Raw genomic sequence first — 20411 nt, 5'->3', positions numbered from 1 at the left:
TTGGTAAAAGATATCATACGTAGGTATTTTTTGGTCTTTGCTTCCCTAAAATAAATCAAGCCTAGAATGAAGTTAGTACAATGCCCACAGGAAATTAATATGGCCCCTGATCTGCTTTATGCACTTCTTTTTATCATATAAATATATATAGAATGATTACTGTATGCATACCATTGCTTTGTTTCCTTGGAATGCATTGCTTAGTGACAACCAAATGTTTATATAAAGATTTTTGTTATTTCTTGATAAAATCACATGCAGTCCTATCCCTATGATAGGACCCATGAAACTACGCATTTCATTACTACTGATCTCATTAACTTAGAACTAAACTTCATTCCCGTCACTGAAGATTTGTGTTTCTTTTTAAATGAAATTCCTAATATATAGAACTTTTGTTCACAACAATGCCACAAGGCATTTTACTGGCAGTAGATAAACAAGCACCTAATCCTCTAAAAATATTTTTAAATATTTGTTAAATAACCTTCAAAGGCCTTTTATTTCTAAATGACGATTTTAAGCAGATGTAAGTACATTCTACATTCTTGCCTAAAACTTGGGTTAAATGGTAGATAGGCAATAGACCTGGGTTCAGAGAGGACAAATTAAGAATATGTGTGGGAAGCAGTCTCAAAATGTCTTGAAAAATGAAATGAAATGTAAGATGCTATGGAAACAAGGCGAATCAGAAATTAGAAGGAAAACAAGATGTAACCCTGTGAGACCTTTGGGGTCTTATGGCAGATTAAAATGTGTTTGGTGCTTTTGCAGTCTGCCAACTTCCTATTTTCTAGCTATAATTAAAAGCATCCTGAAACAAGTCAGGAAATGCAGTGAATTGTATGGTCACCAAGGGACTGAATGGGAGAATTATTATACTTGTGTTACATGGTTTATACTTGTCTAAAATCAATTTTGCCATCCTTCATTCTTTACAGAATAACAGTTGGAAGTGAACTTTGAGTTCTTCTAATCCAATCCCCTGCTCATGTAGGAAACACTGTACTATTTCAAACAAATCTACTTTATCCATTTATGTTGTTCTTTGTTCTACGTCTATATTTTAAAAGAATTCTAGCTGCATTTCAAATATATCAATATTTATTTCCTAAATGTTCCCAAATATTTAGTTAATTGAAACAACTGATGCTGGATTTTTTTTTTTATCCTGTCTACCAGGAGGGGGAGGGGGAAATGGGTTGAAATATCAGGAGTGTTCAGTCAAGCTCTCTCATCAACTCCCAGGACAGCTCTGATAGAAAAAGGAAAAAAAAAAGACTTATGGGAGAAAAAGGATAGCAGTGATTGAAATGATTTTAGTCTGAAAGTAGAATAGTTTTGATGTTAGCAATTGTTAAACAATAAGAAAGAAAATAGAGAGAAACAATAGAAAGAAAATAGACTCAAAAAAGAAGCCGGGCTCACAAAGCTAAGATACAGTCACACAATTATGGAACAACAGAAAGAAAATTATTAAATTAGATGGTTAATCCTGTAGTGTTCTACTGTATTGCTATAAAAATTACAGTGACATTATTGTAATATAACCCTTTATTCCTTCCCTTTATTATTCAGTTTTCTTGTTTCTGTTGCTTTATTTGGGGATGTTTAATTTTCGGCTTTATTCAGTTTTATTTTTACACAATGGGGACTTGGCAGTATAACTTATCATTTCATTATGATTGCTAATTTGCAGAAAGACTTAAGTAAGTATTTGTGATAAAGTAACTATGATTTTAAGATTGGGCAATGTTATTGTAATGGAGGTAGGAACATTATAACCATCAAAATGTTGCCTAGATTCCATCATTTTTAGGTAGCATAGCCAGGGTATTAATTTACAGGTGGTCCTTAACTTATGAACACAATTGAGCCCAAAAATTATGTTGCTACCCTATTTCCCCCAAAGTAAGACATCCCCTGATAATAAGCCCAATCGGGCTTTTGAGCGCATGGCAATAAGGCCAAGCGCTTATTTCAGGGTTCAAAAAAATATAAGACAGGGTCTTATTTTCGGGGAAACACGGTAAGTGAGGCATTTATTAAGTGAGTTTTACCCCGCCTTTCTTGCAACAGTTGTTAAGTAAATCACTGCACGTGTTGATTAGTAACATGATTGTTAAGTGAATCTGGCTTAATCATTGATTTTGCTTGTGAGAAGATTGCAAAAACCTTCACAGTGATCACATAACCCCAGTACATTGCAACCATCCTAAATATGAACCAGTTACCAAACATCTGATTTTTGATCACATGACCAGAGGGATTGCCGTAACAGTTGTAAGTGTGAAAAATGGTCATAAGTAATTTATTCGTTGATCATGTAACTTGGAACAGTCTCTAAATGAACTGTTGTAAATCAAGGAGTACCTGTATATCCAAATACAACTTGTAACAACAGTCTGCTCGAGAGGGACAAATGTATTAGCTATGCATTGCAATTTAGACATTGTACGCTTTCAGCGGTCAGAATATGTCACATGCATTAGCTCAATAATTTCCACAAGTTTAATTTTCACAATGCTGTTGATATATATCTGAAATTGCAGTGGTCAAATCAGTGCCATCCTGAATTGTTTTAGGAATGCAAATGGAAACCCTCTCAGTCAATGTGGTGAGGGCTAATGGTAAAAGCTGGCATTGCGATTGTGTCCTTTAATGGACAACGAGAGGACAAGTTCAAACCACAATCATTTCTTCCATAAGTAGACACACTAAAAAAACAAACAACAACAAAAAAGAACTGGATGGTTTCAGCTTGTTAAAAGCATTGCAAGGAATGAAGGGGCAAGTTACAAAGGAGAAAAGATCTTTCCTAAAAATTTGGATAATTGGGAAGTTTTCCATGCCAGAGCTTTAACCTACAGTATTTCAGAACAAGGATAATTTAAGGCTATGTTAATGGACTGATCTTTTTTTTAAAAAAATTCTATTTTTTCCCCATAGCCTTGGTTCTCAAACTGCAAAAACAGGTCATTTTGGAATCATTTCCTAAATGAAAAAGCGCTCTTGTTAATTTATGCACAGTTTTGATAGTAATATATTAATTATAAACCCTCTCTTTTTCTAGCTTTCTCTTGATTGAAGCGTGACATAAAATGCTACAGCAGCCTGGCTTTTCAAAATGGTTAGCGATAAGCATTGCCGTTTCAGTTGCCTTCATAGATTGCTTGGCCCAAAATGATGATGGTAAGTGTTTGCTTATTTTTTTCCCTCCCTGTTACTACACAGTTTTATATAAAGTCCCATGAGAGAGAGAGAGGAAAAAAAAGAAAGAAATGATTGGAACAAGCATAACAAATACATTGCAAGTTTCTTTTCCATATCCTAAGAGGATTTCAATTTATGTTTGCTATGCAAATTGCTTTGTGAGAACATTCTCAACCGCCAATGGCCACAGAGTTAGTACAGAGCCAATAAAAAGCATAGCAATTCTTTACTGCAGTGTTCCCCAATTTTTCCGGTTTTGAGGACTGGTGGGGGGGGAGAGGAAATGGTTCTGTGCGAACATTTGCATGGACAGCAGGCATTTGCACATGCGCATGGAGCTCCATTTGTGTGAGCAGCAGGCGCACCCACCTCTCACACAAATGGAGTTTCATGCATGCGTGCGAGTGCCCCCTATTTGTGCAAACTGAGGAGTGCAAGCGTGTGTATCTGCTTTTGCATGGTCCAGTTCTGAACGGGCTGCGTCCTGTGGGTTGTGTACCCACTCCTTTACAGTGCATAAGTCCATAGCTTTTAACTGGAATGTAATGGGGATAATCTGTTATCGTCTGTTTGTTTGTCTTAGCATTATTTTTGCCACTGTTGACAGAAGTGTAAATTAAGATACCATGCGCTGGCATTCGGTGAACATAGGGAGGCATTGATTTTCTGTACAATTGGGATTTATTTGCAAGCCAATACAATTGTTCTAAAATATCTGAAAAGAGTTCGAGGAAATAGACTGAGAGTAAATAGCACAGCATACTGCTCAAACGACAAACTGTACATTTAGCTGTGGTCAAGGAAATAAAATCAGATTGATCCCATAATAACCAGATTAAACAAGTAAGGATGACCAAGATATTTACTAAAAATAGAGATGATAATTCCTGGTGAACACCTGTGTAGGGGGGGGCAATTCAGAATAACGTATTCCAACATTTTAATCATTCCTTCACTGCATGGATCCAGTCTCTGTTTAAAGGGGATCTTTTGGAATCTCCTTGCAGTAACAAGATAAACAAGATAAAAGCCCTTTTGAATTTTGGAGGTTTTAGGCAGCTATGATATCTAGGTGGTTGGAGAAGATGTGCAGAGTGGTTGAAGATGTGCAGAGTGGTTGAAGAAGGTGTTTCTGGGTAGAACAGAAAAATCTGATTGTGACTCTTAAGTCAGTGGGCTCCTGTTTGAAATGCCCTAGTGCACATTTCTGCCCATCAAACCATAAAGTTGCATTTAAGCATATCCTGCCTGACACCGTAAAGACTGAAAGTTATTGATCATAATTAAAGGGATCAAGTTGGCTGGAAAAAGGGAAATGGGAAAAGATTAAAATGTGGAAGTTTTCATTTTGAGTAGGCCTTCTTCATAACAAGGAACATGTTCGAGATTCTTTAAAAAATTGTTTTCAAAAACTTGGATTGAACTCTTTCCAAAGGAAGCAATAATCTGTAGATATATATCCCCAGCTTGTCATCACCTAACTATTATTTGGAATATTGCTACTGCTAAGAATAATGATTTCCAAATGGTAGTTACTTCTTCAAAACCACACAGCATCAAACAATACATGTTGTCTTCCTTGCCTAACCTCTATGAAATGTGGCAGAAAGAATTTGGCATAGAATGATCTCTTCGTAGAACTGTTGTTATATAGGGATTGCACTCTACTCTTAATAACAATAGATAGCAGCATCCATTTTTTAATCAGCATACCAAAAGTTGTGGTGTGAGTGGTGCGGTGGCCTAGAGGTTGAGCTCTTGCCTCACAACCAGGAGGCTGTGAGTTTGATCCTTGGTAGAGGAATATATTTTTCTCTCTGGGCACAATGAGAATATATCTGATGGATATAACTCCACGTTGGTGACAGGAAGGACATCCGGCCAGTAAACACTGAGTCCCATTCAGATGGCCAGACAAGGGATTATGGGGTCATTAAAAGAAGATGATGATATCAGAAATTTGTGTGTTTATCTCCAGCCTTTTTGTCTCCTAGAAATTGTGGGAATTAAGGGACATTATTTACCTATTTGGCTACAAAATGCATCAGGCTGGCTTACTGGCTTACTCCACCAGATATAAACATGTCCTCTAAAGGGCCATGATTCATTTAGTGTGAGGAGCGAATGTCATAGCCTTCCTAAATCAGAGGTTCTCTGGTACTTATCTGTAAGGTAAGGAGAAACTACCTGGCTAGCCAATCTGTATTCATAAGAAATTTTGCTTCTTTAGATTACTTCCTTTTGTTCAGATTGATAGCTGCATTTATCAGAGTTTTACCTGGTCATCAATTGATGGATCTAAAAATTCTGTCTTGAAATGGAGTATTCAGGTGTTAGTGTGTCAAATGCTTGTATAGCACTTCAGGGCTAATGTCCACTCTAATTGTGCATAGCCACTACCATGCTTCAATGTTGATTTTATAGTGACATTAATGGTAGCAAGAAGTATTTGATTTTTTTTATACAAGTGAAAGTAATTCTCCTTACTGACAGAATTTTCTCTCAGGGGACAGGAAGAAACATATATTTTGGTCCTGCCTTCCACAGAAAGGGTGAACTCTTTCTGGCCCACACCCAGTGATATTTCACAGTATATCCAACAACATTTTGGTGGGTTTTGGTATGGTTTTCCCTTTAATATCCATGGAAGAGCGTGGAATATTGAGACTGAAGGAAATATTGATATATAGAGGCTTTTCTTCGGTATCACTGGGGAAATAGATTAACTTGAAATGTATAAATTCTTATTTTTTAAAAAAATCTCTTCACATTCAGTAAACTCATATTTACTGTTCCGGTAGTTCAAAACTGATCAAAAAGTAAATTTGCTATAAAGAAACTTGATTATAACCAATTATTTTGCTTTTTCATCTACTTGGCGGATATGTTTCCTTCTGGTTTTTTTTTTAAATCAAAAATGGATCTCCATTTGGTGAAATATAATTCTTTTTACTAATACTGTGTTTTCCTGAAAATCCTGTCTTATTTTTTTTTGACCCCGAAATAAGTGCCTGGCCTTATTTTCGAGGAGGTCTTATTATTTTGGAATAATAATAAGGGCTCCTCTTGCCATTTTACCTGATTTTCAGCTCTGTCTCCCTAACCCTAACCAGAGGAAATGGTGGAAACCGGCTGCGCGTGTGTTTAAATATTTTCGTGGAGGGCTTATTTTTGGGGAGGGCTTATTTTAGTGCATGCCCTCAAAAGCGCGATTGGGTTTATTATCAGGGGATGTCTTATTTTCAGGGAAACAGGGTATTATATGCTGGAAGATTTCTACTTTGTATATATATGAAGTAGAAATCTTCATTTCTACTTCATATATATATATATAAAGAAACCCAGCTGCCTTTCTTACCTCAGGCAGACTAGAATCCACAGTCTCCTCGCTTCTAGTTTAGGGCCTTCTTAAGCATTAGACCAAACTGTCTCTCTCTCACACACACACATATCTTAATAAAAACATTCGGTTTTAATTATCTTCTAATATTTTCTGGGTTTCCTTTTGTGACTTGCTGTATTTACCATTACAATTTCATGTTATTGACAATTATTTTAATCAAAACAGTTCTTGATAGAAGCTTGCAGGTTTTAGGAGCTACGGTTGCAAAATGTGATTGTTATAGTATAGTACAGAAACCTAAAATTGCAGTGACGATGTTCCCACTTATTTTTCTTTCAGGAACCATAACTATCATTTTCAACATGAAAAATGTACTGTTGTAACAGAATTCTTCCTCAGTTTAGAACGGCCAGTGCATTCACAAATGAATAAACTGACTGGTCAAGTATATTTTAATGTGGTGTGTTAAAATAACATAGATGTCAATTTAAAGGTCTGTGTCCTGAAACATGCTGTTGAGAATAGCTTTAGGAGGGGGAAAAGAATCCTAAGTAAGTAAAGAGATTTTAAAATTATAAGAAAATAAGGAAAATACATCCTTGATTTTGGGGTTATTACACATATCTGAGGAAAGAAATCTAAGCTGATTAATGAAGAAATTACTAGCTTCTTAGCTGCCAAAGACTTATGGTAGCATAAATCAACCATGGCAACTTAGACAATTTAACAATCAAAAATGGCATTTAAAGGTATGGCCTACAATTATGATTGAAAGCAATCATAGCTACAATTCTAATTATAAATTCAGAGAGGGTAGAAGCACAGTTTTATCAAATCTGCTATGACTATATACTATAAAATAACAAGGTGTTCCCATATTGTGCTATCTAAATATTTCTAATGTTGTGAATTTCATGCTATTGGAGTGAAGTGAAATAATTTTAGGAACACATCAAGATTAAACACTGTAATTGGAATCTCCAGAATTTCTGAGACTTCGGGAGTTGGTATTCCTCTTTAGAATTCAGGGTTGGGAGGAAATATTTGAACTCTCTTTTTCTTCTTTTTTACTAGCCTAAAATGGAGAAAGAGTGAGAGTTGACTGGGGAATTCTGGGACTTGAAGTCCACACATCTTAAAAGTTGCTAAGGTTGGGAAACTCTGCTCTACACAATGGTAGTCCTAAATTTTAGTTCACATTACTTCTGTGTCATGAATTTTATTAAGAACAGACTGGATTCTTAATGTGGGACATTCTGTGCATCTTGAATTTTTAAACTGTTCTCCTTTCCTTTCCTTAGAATCCAATGAAATTTTGCTGACCCTGATTAAACTGAAAGGAGCTTTTGTCCATTTGCTTTAAAAAAGGGGTGATATGAGACCAACAAATCTCTCATTCCATTTAATGAGGTTGTTTGTAAAGTTTATTTGTGGCACCAGAATTAATACATACCCCATCTTACGATGGCGAAAGTACAATCTGGGGAGTTCTTTCTGATTTAATTTAGCAATTTATTCACCATCTTCTTTTCCCTTGCTACAACAATTCATACTCATGCATTTTAGCAGGGCCAGTTTACTTTATTTCCTGTTTCTCAGACAATTAGTTTGCAAATAACCCTAAACCTTTGCAATGGAGGCACCACTTGTTTTTGTGTTGGATTTTGCAAGCCAAATCTTCTGTAATTCTTTCTTTCTCAGAGTTAAGCAAATTAAAGTGATGTAGGTAATTAGTTTTAAACAAAGTTCTGCCTGTCTCTCCTTTCCAGTAGACAACCTGAAACATCCTGATTTTGAAGTAGAAAATTTAGGAACAGAGCAAATAACAAGTTGTTTTCTGCTTTTCATTGACATGTAGGTCCTTGTAGGTCCTTATCTTGGGCATTTTTACAAAACCTCCACTTTTTAAATTGTGGATAATTTATCACAGGGATCTAAAACAGCTTTCTAAATATATTTGGTCTGATCTGGGTCTCATGGATGCAAATGAATAGAATCTTTAATTAGCAGATAATTCTGGTTCTGCTGGGATTTAAGTAGTATTTCTCAAACTCAGCAACTTTAAGTTCTGTGGACATCAACTTGCAGAACTTCCCAGCTTCCGGCATTCTGTTGGGAATTCTGGGAGTTGAGGTCCGCACATTTTAGAGTTGTTGAGGTTGAGAAATATTGATTTGAGTATTCAATTTCTGTTGTCCTTCCCTGGTTCTTAGGTCATACATCAGTTCTTAGATCATCCCTCAAAAGTTGTGAAACATTTTGATCTTGAAAGACCAAAGAAAAATTGTAATCTTTCCAACATTCCTGTGGACTGAAACTTTTTTGTTCCCATTCTGAATATGCTTTCTGTCAAGTCCTATGAATCAAGAAGGATGTGCAGAATTACTTCTGAGCAGTTTACTTTATTGTTCCTCATCTATAGGTAGAAATCTTGCCAAACTGCTTTGAACTACTTCCATCATTAAATCTATGATCTAAGATTTGCTAGGGAGCAGCCATCTTAATTCTATCCCAACCTAACTACCTAACTTTGCTGGCTTTTAGCCCTCTGGCTCTTGGGAATCCAGACTACATTCCACTACACTTTCTTTCCTAATCTTTGATTTATAACTGACAGTTTCTCAGTATTTCATAGAATATGTTATGGGCCCATAATCTTCTTAAAGAAAGATATTTTTGGGATACTCAGAACTAGAGCAAGACTTGATAAAGCAGCTCTTTATAATTTTAACACATAAATATAAGCAGTAAAGCTTCTGTCTTTTAATACAATTTGATGGTCATACAGAAAAGGTGCTACCAGATTCCCAATCTTTGCTACTGTAGATCAACACAATTTGCAATGCAGATAGGCCAAAAACTGAGCTCCTGCCTGAACAGCATTCTTTTAGAGGAAACTCCAAAGACCAAAGGTAAATGTAAATGTAAAGGTTCATCTCGCATATACGTGCTAGTCGTTCCAGGCTCTAGGGGGAGGTGCTTATCTCCATTTCAACGCCGAAGAGCCAACACTGTCCGAAGACATCTCCGTACTCATGTGGCCAGCATGAGTAAACGCCAAAAGCGCACAGAACGCTGTTATCTTCCCACCAAATGTAGTCTCTATTTTTCTACTTGCATTTCTTATGTGCGTTTGAACTGCTAGGTTTGCAGAAGCTGGGACAAGTAACGGGAGCTCACCCGGTTACGTGGCACTAGGGATTCGAACTGCTGAACTGCCGACCTTCTGATCGACAAGCTCAGCATCTTAGCCACTGAGCCACCACATCCCTTATTGACACATCCTAAGAGGCAGCAAAAAGATCCAGAAAAACCTATGCTGTTGTTGCTGTCCAAAAGACATTTAGATTTTTGCAGGCTACATGAAAGGTTTGCCTTAAAGTCCAGCAGCTCTGTTTTGCTCCTAACCCTAATTATAGACTAGATTTGGAAAATTATTCCAGAAGATTACAACTTGTTGTCTTCTTACCAAAACTTATTAGTAAGAAAATTAGAGTTTTAGCTTCAGGTTGTATCCCTAAAGACCACAAGAATCAAGATGGCTGTACTTTTTGTAGCCTTTAAATTTATTTCTTCATTCTTCTCTGGATTGGTACAATCTAAAATGTTCCAATCTGTGGTAACTAGCAGCAGTAACAAAACATCATCTGAAAAATTTTGGATCTCACCTGCCTTTCATCGGAATCTTCACAACAACCAGCCCAATACACAGGGTTGTTGTTGTGGAGAAAATAGGAGAAGGAAGGTGTGTTGGGTATGTTCTCTGCCTTGAATTGTCCATAGAAATAATAAAGGTACGATACAAATAAATAAGATAAAAACAATCTCTGAATTATTACAGTGTGGGAAATAAAGCAAGTGGTTAGATCTGCTATTCATCTTATTGTTTGTAAAATATTTTGATGAATAAGATAAAGCACAAAAGACTAAAAGGAAAACTAAGATCATATCACCACGAATATTTACATTTGTAAATTTGCTAGAGGCATAAATACAGGATAAGCTCCATACAAAATAACAGATGACCTGCAATTGTCAATGCATCACGGTCAGTCACCTGTACATTGCAAGCAACCAATCAAAATAGAAACAACATCCTTCCAAGTAACCGATTAAACAACATCTCCCAGGAAACCCACAATTGCCAACTAACCCGCCAAGTCCAAATCTTGCAGAAACCACAAGTGCTGAAAGGCAACCCACATAGCTGTATTGCTGAGGAAGGCTTGCTGGGTCGTGGGATGAAATGACTGCAAAAAATCTGATCAATACTTTGGAACATCTGACTTTTCCAATGAAGGTGCATTCAAATAGCATAGCAATTATCTCATTCTGTTTCCAGCCCTAATCCTTCGTAGGCCAGTTTGAAGCATTCAAACAATCAACTGTGTTTCTTCCAAGAACACTAAGAAACAGGTGGGGCACACTGTGAGCTCTTTTTCCAGCTATCTAGTAGAATAGCTTAAAAATGGGCAAACAATACCTTATTCCCTGAGTTCCTATATCTGCTGGCTTAAAATAAAAATATCCTTATCCTCACCCTACACCAGGGGTCAGCAACCTGCGGTTCTGGAGCTGCATATGGCTCTTTCACCCCTCTGCTGCGGCTCCCTGTGACTTATAATATACGTCACAAACGCCAATATGCGACACCTGCCGGCACACAATTTATTGAGCTTTTCAATCCACAGTAGGCCAACCATGGATAAATCCAAAAAAAAAAAAGAAAAGTTTCAGAAGAAAACAGAACTACATATGCTAGTTCTGTGGCCACTCAAGAAATAGTCAGGCACGGGAAGAGTTTTGTGGCTCCCGGTGTTTTCTTTTCTGTGGGAAACGTGTCCAAATGGCTCTTTGAGTGTTTAAGGTTGCAGACCCCTGTCCTACACAACAGTGAACAAAATGAATTGCTTTCCCCACCTCCCTCCTTCCCTCCCCCTCTGTCTCTTTCTTTCTTTCTTTCCCTCCCTCCCTCCCACTCTGCATCTCTCCATTCCTATTTTCAATGCATGCAGCATGCATTCATCTGGCCATTTGCAAATTAATATTATTATTATTATGCCGTACTTTAGTTTTGAAGAAAAAAAAGGTACTTTGAAATTTGCATAGGCACACACGTAGCACCTATAAGTAGCTCTTTAAATTAAAAGTGTCCTTTCCAGGAATTTGTTACTACAGTGTTTCCACAAATTCTGAAACTCTGCTTTTCCTTCAAATGTGAAACACTGAAAAGCAACAGCAGCTCAATAAACAAAAAACTTGTTATTTTGTTGCAGAGAAAGTCAATTTGCTGCAAAGCTTCCATTTGTTTATGTTAAAAAGGAGGAAAGACATTTTTTTCCCCAATAAGGTATTTTTTACAATAGACCTATGCTTTTAACAACTCTAATATATATATAAATAAGGGAGGATGGGGTAGGCTGAGTTGAGCACCTGAGTAAATTAAATAAATGTTGAGTTGACAGTGCACAATCAACAGATTTATTTTGATTGGAAGAAACTAGGATGGTTTGTGAAAACATACTAATAATTTTTTATTACATTTTTATTAGTTGATCAAAGTATAAAATACAAAGAAAAACTAAGAAAAGGGGAAAAAACTAAGAAAAGGGGAAGGAAAAAAGAGATATAGTTAAAGGGAGAAAAGAAAAGGAAAAAGGCAGCAGTTTCCGACTCTCTTTAGCACAGTAGAAGATAACAACATTACAACCACAACGTTTTGCTTTTACACAACAGTAGTAACAGTTGCTACTATAACAATTAGTCTATCTAGTTAACAAAAACAAAATCAAAGTTTCATCGTTTTTGTTTTTTTTCATTGCAAGCACAAAATCCGAAAGCAATTTCAGAATTAAGACAAGGATAGATATATCTTCTTCTTTGGATAAAAGAATCAATTTAACCATTTCTGCTGCTCTTTGCTGTGAGGAATAATATATCATTCTTTTCTTTTTTTTAACCTTAAAGTGAGGAAAAAACACTTTATTTTTTTTTTAGCTTGGAAAACATGTTAAGAATTTTTGAACTTCTCACACATTGGTCTCCAGGAAGGGAGAGCTCTTCTGGAACAACTTAATCTTAATCATCTAAGACACTGTTTTTCATCCTCATACTGGCTGTGGAATTCTCGAAACCCACAAAACTTTGATCTAGAATAAAGACTGCTGCATTTTTTTAAAAAAATTGATTTATATGCCGTCCTTCTCCGGAGACTCAGGGCGACTTACAATGTGTTAAGCAATAACCTTCATACTTTTGTATATTTTTACAAAGTCAGCTTATTGCCCCCACAAACTGGGTCCTCAATTTACCTACCTTAGAAAGGATGGAAGGCTGAGTCAACCTTGAGCCTGGCAAGATTCGAACTTACTAATTGCAGACAGCTGGTCTTAAATTACAATGCATTAGTCTGCTGAGCTATCCAGGTTCCATTACTTCTGGTCACACTTTTGGGTTAATTGTTGAGCAACTATTTGAAAAATGAAAAGTTAAAGATTTCAAAACCACTTCCAGTGAATTGGTATATTACCAGATAAAAGGAACTCTGTTATAATTTATAAATGTATTTAATCAAATGTTTTCATTTGTTTCCCAATTAATAGGTCTCCAACCTAATTCAAAATCAACACCATACCAATTTTTTTAAAAAAAACAACAATATGCAGATGTAAAATACACTTCATCAGATTTACTCTTCTGATGCTTCAGTATTAATGTATTAATTCATATTTGTTTACTATATTTAGCCAGTAATATCATATGACAAAAGATTTACTTTACAAATACTTATCTGTTATATCTAAATGACTATATTTTCCCCAGGAATGATTAATCCGTCAAACCTGGGAATATTTTATGGTCTTTAATAGCTTTTGTTGATAGATTGTGGCTTAGTTTACCAATTATTCTTCACTGAAATGGCAAAGCTAACAAGTACATTATTTTGAAGAAGCTTTGAAAAAATATTAATTATGCCACTAGGGCATTTAAGTGCCCAGTATTGATAGTGGTGTGAAAGATCATTTTTATTCCTTCTCTCTCTCTCTCTACTACCCACAATCTCTCCCCTGCACTGGAGTTTATAATTATACTGTCTGATGAAGAGTTCTAAGAAACTCAAAAGTCTTATAATAATTAAAGAATTTTGGCTGGGTTATTAAAATATATTTCCTCCATGGATTCCACATTCTTTTCCTCTGATTGCCTACATGCTTTCTATGATTGTTAATTTTGGGGGTTTTGTTTGGGAAAGAGTACTAATGTTAAAATATGCACATCCACTCGTATAACAAAAGTTTCAAGTAAGAAAAGAATCCAAAGATTTTGCTTCTTTGAAAGGCAGAAGGTAAATATTACAGTTTTACAGTCTTGCCTTGGTTACCAGAGGTGGTATTCAGCAGGTTCTGACCAGTTCTGGAGAACCGGTAGAGGAAATTTTGAATAGTTTGGAGAACCAGAAAATACCACCCCTGACTGGTCCTGCCCCCATCTATTATCTGCCTTCTGAGTCCCAGCTGATTGGGAGGAAATGGGGATTTTGCAGTAACCTTCCCCTGGAGTGGGGAGGGAATGGAGATTTTACAGTATCCTTCTCCTGCCATGCCAACCAAGCCATGCCACGCCCATCAAGCCACACCCACAGAACTGGTAGTAAAAAAATGAATCCCACCACTGTTGGTTACGTTATTTAAACCTCTGGATACTCAACAACTACAAATACAATTCTTTACTTCAAACAAATGTACTTGCTCCTGACTTCTGAGTGGTTCAACAGAGACTGTTATGCTCCTTTTTCTTTTTTGTCTTCTACTGATTAGATGTTCTCAAATTTTCTGTATATTATTTCATTTTGCACTTATGCTATGAACATATGCTCCAGGCTTCATAAATAGCTTTGATTATTGGGTTTAAGACTGCTATGAATCGATCAAGGTTATCTTAAAATCCTAGATTCAATTCAAATTCCCTAAGCACACAGGCAAAATCTTAAAAGTAGACAGCATACAAAAAAGCAATAAGAATGAGAAAATTCTAAGATAATCCATGTCAAATTCCAATGAAAGTTCTTTGCAGTTATAAGTTTGGTGATGGGATTCCATGGAGGTCTTCACAAATTTTCATTGTTCCCACTGCTTCCCATATGACCATAACCAAGAAAATTGGGTTTATGAATTCCTTTCACATATTTTTCCACCTTTTTCTTTCTTTCTATCTTTCTTTCTTGCTTGCTTGCTTGCTTGCTTGCTTGCTTGCTTGCTTGCTTGCTTGCTTGCTTGCTTGCTTGCTTGCATAGAAAGTCCTTTTCCACCTCTCGATCAAGGAATAACTCCTTGTATTCTTTCTCCTTATCTAAATAGATTATTGTTGATGACCTATTGGGCACAACACTTATCCTTTGTCCCCAATCATTCTCTAAAACAGGTCAGAATAGGAGATATAAAACACTCCAAAAATAAAAGGAAAACTCATTCTTTTCTATTTTCATTTCCTATTGTAAAAGTAATAAGACCTCTGAAGGTGCAGATTGATATCAGTTATGTTGGCATATGTTTTGGGATACACTACTGAATGGGCCTTCAGTTCTCCTTGCTTGCCTTTAGATATGTAGTGACCCCTGATTTATCAGTCGCTGGCAGCCTTGAGACTACATATTTTTCAAGTCACAGAAACTATATTTTAAGTACCAAGTCCTAGAGAACATTAGTGAAAGGAGGATATCACCTTCATGAGTATGTTTTATGAGCTTCTTGATTGTACTTAATGGTCTATAGCTTTGCACTACTTTATTTTAAACTAAGTTTAATTTTTACCTTTGTAGATACAGCTCATTTATTAGCTTCTATATAATTGCAATTGTAAAATTTTTGCTTGATGGAAATTATTTATCATTGAGTGCAAAAAGTCCATATTCTGGTTTCTCTTCAGGTCATATAAATTGCATCTTCTGCATTGGGGTAAAATTGTATAGGCTGAAGTAAAGATAAATTAAGCTTTTTGGGGGTATGTTTTCTCAGAAGTATGATGATACGTTGATTTTTAGATATAAGGCATTTACCTTCCCTACTGGTTCACAAATGTGAGTGAGTGTGCTCATGCGCCCGCTTCGCTTACTCATGCCACCTCTGCGCATGTGCACGGCCTTCTGCGCATGTGCAGTAGTTGCACATTATGTCTGGGTGGTGGGCGGAGCCTCCCACAGTTGCTGTTACCGGTTTGCACGATCCGGAGAGAACGGGCTGAATCCCACCACTGGATCTCTCCCTAGTTTATATCTTAATTCTCACACAATGTATAAACTTTATTATTCTGAAACTCTGAAATCCTTTGAGATGGTTTGGTTCTTGGATAAACTGCAACATGAGTTATCAGTTAGAACCTGCTTACTTGTTATTAGGGCTGCTAAAACAATTCAAGAAATTGGTTGTGGAATTAAAACTTAGAGTCTTCTTTCATTGGTGGTGTTACTTGGAAGCTGACATTACCTTTGCGTTGTAATTAGAGTGGTGCGGTCACCTAGAGGTGGAGCTCCCACCTCACAATCAGGAGGCTGTGAGTTCGATCCTAGGTATTTATTTATTATTTATTTATTTTGTCTCATTTCTATGCCGCCCAACTCCCAAGGGACTCTGGGCGGCTTACAACAGAGAATAAAACAATGCAACAATATCCCATACAAAAGTTAAAAGAAAACATTAAAACATTAAAATGTTAAAACACATACACTACAATTCATGACCAGGTCTCGCAAGATTACTCTAATGAGATCAATGGCCCAGGCCTGCTGGAAGAGCCAAGTTTTCACCGCTTTCAGAAGGCCAATAGGGTGGGGGCGGTCCGGACTTCAGGAGGTAATTGGTTCCAGAGAGCCAGGGCAGCCACAGAGAAGGCCCTTTCCCGCAGGCCCACCAGCCGACATTGTTTAGCTGACGGGACCCGGAGGAGACCGATTCTGTGGGATTTTACCGGTCGCTGGGAGCTATGTGTTAGAAGGCGGTCTCGAAGATAGCCTGGTCCTGAGCCATGTAGGGCTTTAAAGGTAATAACCAATACCTTGAATTGCGCCCGGAGACCAATAGGGAGCCAGTACAGCTCGCGGAGAATTGGTGTAATGTGGGTGTATCTAGGCGCACCCACTATAACTTGCACGGCTGCATTCTGAACCATCTGAAAAGTAGTCTCCAAATACTTTTCAAGGGTAGCCCCATGTAGAGCACGTTAGAGGCAGATATTTCTCTCTCTGGGCACACTGAGAATATATCTGCTGAACAAAACTCCGCATTGGTGACAGGAAGAATATCCGGCTATTAAAACACTCTGCTAGCTCCATTCAGTTGCCCAGAGTCCACCCTGTAAAGGATTATGGGGTCATTAAATGAAGATGATATTACTTTTGCTCATTTTCTTTTGCACATTTTTTTCTTCTATTTGATGGATGCTTCATTCTATTCAACTCTGAAGGAATGAGTTCAAAGTACATTGAAGAAGTATACATGGTGCTCATGATAGCTTCTTAGAAGGTTTTTAAGTCTGCCATCAGCACCCAGCTTCTCGGGTGTGTGGCTGTCTCTTTCTGGTGTCTTATGACAGCTCCAGGACCGTAAGCATTAGTGGAGCCTATTGCAATAAAGATAAAGGTAAAGGTTCCCCTCGCACATATGTGCTAGTTGTTCCCGATTTTAGGGGGCAGTTCTCATCTCCGTTTCAAAGCCGAAAAGCCAGCACTGTCCAAAGATGTCTCCGTGGTCATGTGGCTAGCATGACTAAATGCCAAAGGCGCACGGAACGCTGTTACCTTCCCATCAAAGGTGGTCCCTATTTTTCTACTTGCATTTTTTACGTGCTTTCAAACTGCTAGGTTGGCAGAAGCTGGCACAAGTAACAGGAGCTCACCCCGTTACGCAGCGCTAGGGATTTGAACCGCTGAACTGCCGACCTTTTGATCGACAAGCTCAGCATCTTAGCCACTGAGCCACCGCGTCCTATTGCAATATGCCTCATTTAAATGCTTATCCTCAGCCTAGGATAATATACTGTACACTACTTTGGAGAAACGTGACCCAGATGAATCTGTAAAATGTAAGCACCTTCCATTTTAATGTGATGCTATTTGAATAACATCAAGTATGAAAAAAGTATTTTTAAATGCATTTTTAAGGGAATGGCTGGGGTTTTTGTGTGTGTGTGTGTTTTTTTTTTAATACTCTGCATAATGTGAAAGTTGTCCTTCATTTCCTCAGCCTGTTCATATTTTCAATAGAAGAGAACATGTGTCGCTTAGGATTCATCTGCTGAGTCCTTGATACTCTCTGGACTTAGTTGTTTAGTTGCAGATGTTTCATTATCCACCTAGATAACATCATCAACAACAACCAAGCTCAGAGAGCACCAAGGACTCCACTGTTCATATACAGTATTAATCAACATGAATTTAATATTTATATATTAAAAACAAACAAATATTGTTTGTTTTTATATAAAGGAAGAGTGTTTCTTGAGAGTACAAAATATTTCATTCAGAAAATTCCCAGAGAATGAGATTCAATTTAAATGCTAGTAGGTAAAAGGTCCTAGGTTTTTTTTTCTTCTTATTCATTTAGACTTTATTATTCTTTCCAGCATTAAAGACAAAAACGAAAATTGTCATCGTCAGTCAGCAGTTTGCATCTGGTTAACTTTTTGTAAGGTCCTTTTATTTCTGCCGTCTCATTTTTTGAATCTTTGAACTACAGATTTCTGAGTGCTGCTTCATACCACTGCCTAATTTACAGTCTGAACCACAGCCCAGAAATCGAGTGTAGCTACATGTACAGTATGCTACAGTTTGCTAAATGAATGTCAATGAATACAGTCTAAAGCTCACTGTCACTCCTTTAAAGGGACTTTAGAATTGGATCTCTTAGCAGGAAGAGCTAGGAGAAAGCGTTGCTTATACTATTTTCAATACAGATGAATTGTACTACAATTTGGCTAATGTAAAGGGATATGGCAGGCTTATCCTAATTTTCACAGCTGTCCCTCTGAATCGGCTCCCACAGGAAATGAATAAGGCGATGTCCCCTTAACATTATGTTACTTACAAACTCGACTGATTTGGATATACAGTATGGATCTTTATAATGCTGCATATGTTCTATAACTTGTCACTAGTTTTGTTTTGTTTATTTTTAAGAAAAAAAAACTATTGATAGGGGAAATACTTAATGCACATTGTTCTGTATTTTGGTTTGGTTTGGGTGTGTTTTGCAAAAAGCAAAAAACAAGAAATGTGAAGCTTAGAAAACCACTAGCTGAGTGTATTAGCTGATGACCAGGGATTCTGAATTTGTCATAGACCACTAATACCTGCCTTACCAAGAAATTAATAGATTAACAGAGTTGGAAGGGATCCTGTAGGTCATCTAGTCCAACCCCCCACCACCACACAAGCAGGACACCCTACACCATTTCTTCCAACAACTTCTGAAGGCAAGCTGTTCCATTGGTTGATTGTTCTCACTGTCATAAAATTTCTCCTTATTTCTATGTTGAATCTTTCCTTGATCAGTTTCCATCCATTATTAAGATGGAATTGGTCTATTAATTTGCATATTTCTATTTACATTTCTCCTAATTTGGAGAAAGATATAGGTACCATATTGCTTATTCCAAATTTTAGGATTTTTTTTTTAAAAAAAGAACTTAGGTATTGTACAGGAGTAAAGAGGATGATCTTGATGGAGAGAAAGAAGATCTGTTAGTGTGACAACAAGCAGAGAAACATTACAGAAGCACAGATGAGGGGGAAGAGATCTAAAAGCATCTCAGAAACCTCTTCAGATTCACATAAAGGTAGAAGACAGAAGAGAAAGCTCATGTTCTAACTTGAAAGATTCTGTTACTATGTACATTCTTAAAGTAGTTTTAGGCATGCTTGGCATATGTTTCTTGGTCTCTTCTACTTTGTAAGGCTGACAGGGTATGCAGTTTTTTGGGGGCAATTGTGTTAGAAACACCGAGGCACTTCCAGGTTGAAAGGATTAGCCACTGACATCACTGTTGCCCTACTGACGCCCATTTGGGGGCTCCTTTCACGTCCCTGGCAGGAGCAGGAATGAAGGACAAGAGCTCAACCTCACCCCCACGGCTGCTATCCGGTCTTGAACAAGGCTTGCTAACCTCCTGCCCAGTGTTCCAACCACTCGAGCCAGTGTGCTCCCAGGATATGCAGTTTAAGGAGTGTAAATCATTAGTACTTTATAGAAATATTGTTAAATAACAATTTCTTAACACAAAATGTTGTGTCCAAGTTGGCTGTAGATGATTTCATGGACTAAGTATGTGACATTACCTTGATGAATGGCTGATTTAGGAAGATGATTTTGAAGACATTTGGAGGTCATTCACTCATATGAACAGTAGTGGGTTTCAAAACACATCGCTACTGGTTTGCTCATCAGCATGCGTGACACTTCTGCGCATGCGCAGAAGCATCCGGGCGGGTAGGCAGAGCCTCCCGCCATCGCCACTACCAGTTCGCCAGGGCAAACCCATAGCAACCCACCACTGCATATGAAGTATAACTAATTTCAGATGTGGGATTTTTCTTCTAATGTTGAAGAAAGGAGCAGCAGAAAACTTACTTTTAATCAATATATATTGATTAAAATCATCTTCTCCTATCTTGGAACTAGTCCTGATCTCTGACCCATTTTCTCTGTAGGTTAAATGGATTAGGTGAAAGGAATGGATCTTTTCATTGGAAAATTGTGACATGAGAAATCCAGTGAAATCCAATTTATTGGAAAATTAGGAACTCCCATTTTTATGAAGTGCCTAGTAATCAATTGCAATTATATTTGTTTTGTCACAATATTTT

The 20411-nt window shown here is 37.2% G+C and overlaps 1 protein-coding gene across 8 annotated transcripts in view; it reads left to right on the top strand.

The window, feature by feature from the left end:
• PCDH15 (protocadherin related 15) overlaps positions 1-20411 on the top strand; it is a 716117-nt gene that overhangs the window by 311210 nt on the left and 384496 nt on the right. For all 8 annotated transcript variants that reach the window (XM_087871772.1, XM_060682279.2, XM_060682278.2 and 5 more), the window contains one exon: positions 3074-3192. In XM_087871772.1, coding sequence (XP_087727898.1) covers positions 3102-3192 — 91 coding nt within the window. In that variant the 5' untranslated portion in view covers positions 3074-3101. The remainder of the gene's footprint in view (positions 1-3073; positions 3193-20411) is intronic.

The sequence above is a fragment of the Pantherophis guttatus genome, chromosome 6 (genome assembly GCF_059756535.1).
Source record: "Pantherophis guttatus breed Tessera chromosome 6, ASM5975653v1, whole genome shotgun sequence".
NCBI lineage: Eukaryota > Metazoa > Chordata > Lepidosauria > Squamata > Colubridae > Pantherophis > Pantherophis guttatus.
The sequence above is the reverse complement of the archived record's forward strand: the minus strand, read 5'-3'. Positions and strand labels throughout refer to the sequence as shown.